The sequence below is a fragment of the Nanorana parkeri genome, unplaced genomic scaffold, assembly GCF_000935625.1.
Source record: "Nanorana parkeri isolate BGI_ZX_2015 unplaced genomic scaffold, ASM93562v1 scaffold377, whole genome shotgun sequence".
Lineage (NCBI taxonomy): Eukaryota > Metazoa > Chordata > Amphibia > Anura > Dicroglossidae > Nanorana > Nanorana parkeri.
Genome location: NW_017306645.1, coordinates 1,130,253 through 1,135,760, shown reverse-complemented (window position 1 = coordinate 1,135,760; position 5,508 = coordinate 1,130,253). Strand labels below are relative to the sequence as shown.

General features: G+C 44.2%; 1 protein-coding gene across 1 annotated transcript in view; it reads left to right on the top strand.

Moving 5' to 3' along the window:
* The window catches only part of LOC108789110 (E3 ubiquitin-protein ligase RNF182-like), a 1,477-nt gene extending 153 nt beyond the window's left edge, over positions 1–1,324 (top strand). The window contains exon 2 of the mRNA XM_018559042.1: positions 569–1,324. Within this exon, the coding sequence (XP_018414544.1) occupies positions 572–1,273 (702 nt within the window). The 5' untranslated portion in view covers positions 569–571 and the 3' untranslated portion in view covers positions 1,274–1,324. The remainder of the gene's footprint in view (positions 1–568) is intronic.
* Positions 1,325–5,508: the final 4,184 nt, after the last annotated feature.

Sequence of the window (5,508 nt, the reverse complement as noted above, 5' to 3'; positions counted from 1 at the left end):
GTCATTTGGATCCGCAGCAGCAGGTGGATCAGGGTTAGAGTACAGCTTGCTTGAGTTGGCTTGCTAAATGTGGGGCTGTTATGTGTAGGTTTTAATGGCATAGTAATGAGGGCTGTCCGGCGTGGGTCTCATTATAAAGGGACTTTGTGCTCAAAGCCACCGGTAAGATTCTTTCCCTCTTGTTGCAGTTTGATTCTGAAACTTTTAAGCTGGTTGGTGGCCGTGAGTATCAAAGGGAGTTCTTATTGAGGACGCTTTTCTAAAGAAGGTTTATGATGTGTAGTGCCTCATTATCAAAAGGAAAAACTGTTCTTGTTGGCTGTTTCAACCAGTTAGATTCAAACTTTCTTTACCCCCCTCTGCACTAGATATGAAAAAAAGAACCTCATTGGTTGCTTAGACAATTCCTTCTTTCATAGAGTCTGTTATTTGTTTCTTTCTCTTACTTTCAAATGCCCTCTAAGAAATCAGTTGTATTGTGGAATTTCATTTCTACCCTGACTTCATTTATTTGATCCCCAAGGCCCGTCCTTCTATCAACCTTTGTCGTTCCTCCTCTTTAACCCTCAGAATGGCCAGTGGAGACGGAGAGTCACTGGAGCCGCTTCTGGGTCCCCTGGAGCTGGAGTGCAAGATCTGCTATAATGGTTTTGACATGAAGCAACATCGGCCTAAAGTCTTGGGCTGCGATCATCGCATGTGTGCCCGCTGCCTCAGGAAGATGGTATCCAACTGGGGTCAAAGCCCACCAGCAACACTGTGCTGCCCATTTTGCCGACAAGAGACACCGCTACCCGAGGACTTGCAACTTCTGCCAGATGACAGCGGCCTGTTGTCCAAACTGAGCTGCCATGAATGGATCCACAGGCGTGGTTGCACGGTGGCACCTGAAGTGCTTTTGAGTCCCGGGGGTCTCTGCCCTAACTCATCCGAGTGCCTAGTCATCACCATTATGGAGGTGTCAGATGAGCCTTCAGGGCCTGGTGAGCAAATGCCAGTACTAGACATCCTGAGAGTAAAGATCTCATCTAGTCTAGCGTGGCTACCGGCTTCCTGTGTTCCTCACCGCTGCTGCCCATGCAGGCCTGTGCCACGTATTCTGCTGGGTTTCCTGTGCCTTGTGTATATTAGTTCACTGCCCCTTGGTGTCTATCTTATGATGACTGGGCATCTTCTTGGCATCATTCTAGTTAGTCTAGTGCCATGCACCCTTATACTCAGTCTCCTGTGCTATTGTTTTTGTCACGAGCTCTCTGCTTGCCTTGCTGACTAACACAAACTTTAACTCCTGTAAACAACACTGATTGTGTAAGAACTGTGTCACCAGCATTCTTTCACCCACACTTACCTCGGCAAATCCACGACTCTTACACACTCCAGGTGTGCCAAGTCTGTTCCCGCTTTCATTTTATATGTCTTCTACATTTCCAACTGTACCACCAGCCATAACCACGACAATCTGTGTCTGCACAGTCTGGATGTGACCTATCATTCCCCCTAAATATGTATTACAGACAATATCAGACTTTACAGATGAAGTTGCAATCTATTGTTTTGGCCATCCCCATAGCTTCTAATCTCTTCTTATATCAGTGAAACTCCATCCCTAGATTTGCATTTTTGGTGGAAATCAAAGTCATGAGATACAGTCATCTTCTTAGTTCTCTCACAGACCTTAAAGCCCAATTGTAAGCCAAATTGATATTCAGTTCGGTGGGTATTGTACTTCAACAGCTGCCATTTTCTCAGAGTTACCTCCGCTTTCCTGTAGCACAGTGTCTAAATATGATTGTGCAGTCCAATAGGTACCAGAGTTCGACCCAGTGTACCTGGTGATCAAACAGACCCACCAAGACTTACTTCCTGTGGTCAGGCACAGCCTCCCGGATCAGACACATGTCCCCTGGTCAGGCACACTCCCCCTGTTTAAACACACCCTCTCTCTTCCTCAGGACTACACAACTATGTGAGAGCACTTTTAATAAGTGTGGTAGATGTTTCACACCTATGCCAGAAGGCTACTTGACTACATAGATGAAAAAAGTGTGAGACTTCAGTTGGGCTTTAAGCATTAGATAGTCCCGCTCTACCCACCTGCTGTTATCATTTCCAAGTGAGAGGGCCACGTTCCACTAGCAGTATTCTATGTTATATAAATGAAATTAACTCAACTGGAAATCCAATTAAAAGACTGTGATCAGTTATCATAATGGTCACAGCAGGCAGAATGACCTGGGCACAGGTGTGGAGGCCTCAAAGAAAAAGTTATTTGTGCAAAGTCCAAGTGCATGCAGCAAATAATGGTAACGAATCAAATGTGACCTTTCATTAGTCTGCCCCATTCTAAGCTGCTAAACTTCTGAATCGTTGTTGTGAATTAATGCATACAAGTACCATTTGCAGTATGTCATTCTATAAATCCATATGTGGCCTAATATTCATAGAGGTGCTTTGGTAAGGTACAAATAGTAGCATTTAGTCACAACTTCAAGTACAAGAACAATAGGAAAGGACATTTTTGATGCTGTGGGTGTAGTCAATGCAGTTACCTTGCGGCCTCAAATGTGATCTTTGACGACGCCACAGCTACTTTAATTTGAGTAGAACATGTGATTTGGTGGTCACATCTTTGGATTCCATTTTGTCCCCCAGGAGTTGTCGAGTATATAGCTGCTATTTGTATACTCTGCAATATTTTTCATAAAGAAAAAACCTAATAATTCCAACTAGCAATAGTAGAACTGGCAGCCCTTGAGTTTACCACTCAATAGGTGCTGACACGCGGTGTAAATTTATACCTTTCCTTATGGCACTTCCCATATTGTAGACATTGTCTGCTTCTATGGTAATTAAGACAGGCATGTTGCCTGTCAACTTTGATCAAGTAGGTGATACCATATTGATTTCCTCTGCATGGACTGCCTGCTGTTGGTAGAGTATAAAACAGTCTTGCAGAGTTAAACCTTAGGTCATACCGTGTTATAAATAACATGATATAGTAATGAAGTTAAGTGTATCCATTTCACTGCTTATTAATGCAACCACTTGGACCTGTCTCATCAGCTAATTACTGCAGGAAATGTACTATATACTGTATATGTTCTCCAAGATAGCTGCTCTGCTTGAGGCTATGAGTGGGGGTGGTAGAGGTAGGTATGACTATATGGACCTCTTGTGAGTATGGGTCACCAAAAGCCTCACCGAGAAACTGTTGTTGTATGGAGGCCTCAAGGCATGCTTTATGAATTCAGAACTGTAATCCAATCACCAAATAACAGCCTTGAAAAATGTCTCCTCATCCCCTCCACTTTGCCTTGTTCATTTCCTACACACGAAACAACTCAACAACTGGAGCCTGGGGTAGAAGAGGCTGCAGAGACCGGTCTAGCAGCTAGACGTGACCAAGGATCAGGTGAGTATATCTTCTTTATTTTCGCTTCCTAGACAAAAGGAGCAGTTAACCCCGGGGTAGCCCCACTGCAAGGGTTACCTTTTAGAAATCTTGGCATTCTGCATTTTTTTAATTATTCAAATGTTACCATTATTCAGTTGAACTAGTAGAATTGCAGAAAATTAGTCTTTATACTGAGTTGACGCATGTTAACTGAGGGCCCATTCACGCCAATTGCGGTGTTTTCCAGAGCGGCAGCTGCTGGAACGCACAGCAATCGCTCACAAAACTTCCCCTTTGTTCTGGGGCGAGACGGGGGGTGGCGGTGCATTGAAGTCAATGGGACCACAAGCCACACACCCCCACCCGTAGTGCGATCGGACTCGCGTCAAAACATTGCCTGTGTTCTGGTCCACTGCAAACTCAAAAAATGCTGCATGCTCTATATTTTGCAGTGGACTGGAATGCAGGCAATTGGGTTGTGGCTGCGGTGCCATTGACTTCTATGCACTGCCACACCCCCTCCCGCCCCAGAACAAAGGGGGGAAGTTTTGTGAGCGATTGCTGTGCGTTTCAGCAGCTGCCGCTCAGGAATGCACCGCATTTGGTGTGAATGGGCCCTGAAAGTTTAAATCAGGTTTGCCGTGCCTGTCCTGTATGCTAGATGGTGGCATGACAAGGTACTCAGCTAGGGTTATACAAGGAAGAGAACCTAAAGCTGAACTCCAGCTGAACTCTGAGATTTACACAGCCCTGCCAAACAGCAGAGCCAGGCTGGCAACCTGACTTTTGTCTACTGCATTTAAAGCCCAACTTCAGGCAGATATAACTGGCACAAATCAATGCATCTCTGTATTCATAAAATTAATGTATTTTTTTTGTAAATGCAAGCAGTGTAGGTACCTAGATTGGACTTGGTACCCTTTGATTTCAATCTAGAAACAGATACTTATAGAGAATTGCCTGCTTTGTATTATTTGCATACCCTGTTTTCTTTTCTTCCCCTGCCTTCTCACAGTGGCCATTTTCACTAAGGGTAGATGCATCCATCTCCCTTTACTTCCTGGAACTCTGGGTCTTCCTCCTGGAACATGCGACAGTCCACATCATCTGAGGGGAGAACAAATACCTTTCCCCTGAGATCTCGCAAGATATTGCAATTTACAGATGAGATTTCTTAGGAGGCATTGGTGATGTAGCCTTCCAAGCATGCATCTGTGAAGACAGGGCTACATCACCAGTGCCTCACTCAACCAGGAAGTTGAAAAACAGTCATTTTAAGTGAACGCAAAAAATGTTTTTTCAACTAATGCATGTAAGAACATTTCATATCAGCATGCAGAGCTGCAGACTGATGTGATTTTTAATGAAAGGAGTTTAAGGTCTGCTTTAGTTTTAGGTACAGCTAATTATTAGTGGCACAGTGACAGTCCCTCTTTAGAGCCGAGGATAACAGATAAAGACACATCATATTCCTTAACACTGCAGACACATCCTGCTGAAGGACACTGCAGGCACTAGACAGCCTCTTTTAGCCAAAAATGAATAATGACACCTCTAGAGAAATGTAAACTCAATGTCATACACATCCAGTCCTGCCAAGGAACATAACATTGTTAGTTTATTTTCTTCTCCTTTCAAACTCAGCTGAATAAATCTAATTCCCCAATAAAGTTTTCACGAATAACAGCTATTTATAGGAAAGTGAAGTAAGAAACACAATGTACGGTTCTCCCTCCCCCCGGATGCCAGTTATTCTGGTAATTGATGCCTACTCAGGGGTGGCCAGCACCTCTTGGCTTCCTTTAGTTACGGGAAGTAACCAATGCAACACCTATAATTGCTTTCTGTTGCAGGCGTTGCATATGTTCGATTCTTCAACTGAAAACCTTCTGTTGGCAAAGATAAAATAGTGGATTGCTGGATATGTAAGTGTCAATACTGCAGATGCGGATTCCCACTTTCTCACCGAATGTAAATTATCCACTTAAATGTTTTTGGATGTATATTCTCTACTAAGTGTTCTACTATGTTCAGGGCTAAACAGGGCCGGATTTACTTTCTCTGCTGCCCCAAGGCCAGGTTCCTCAATGCACTCCCCCCCCCCCCCCCCCCCC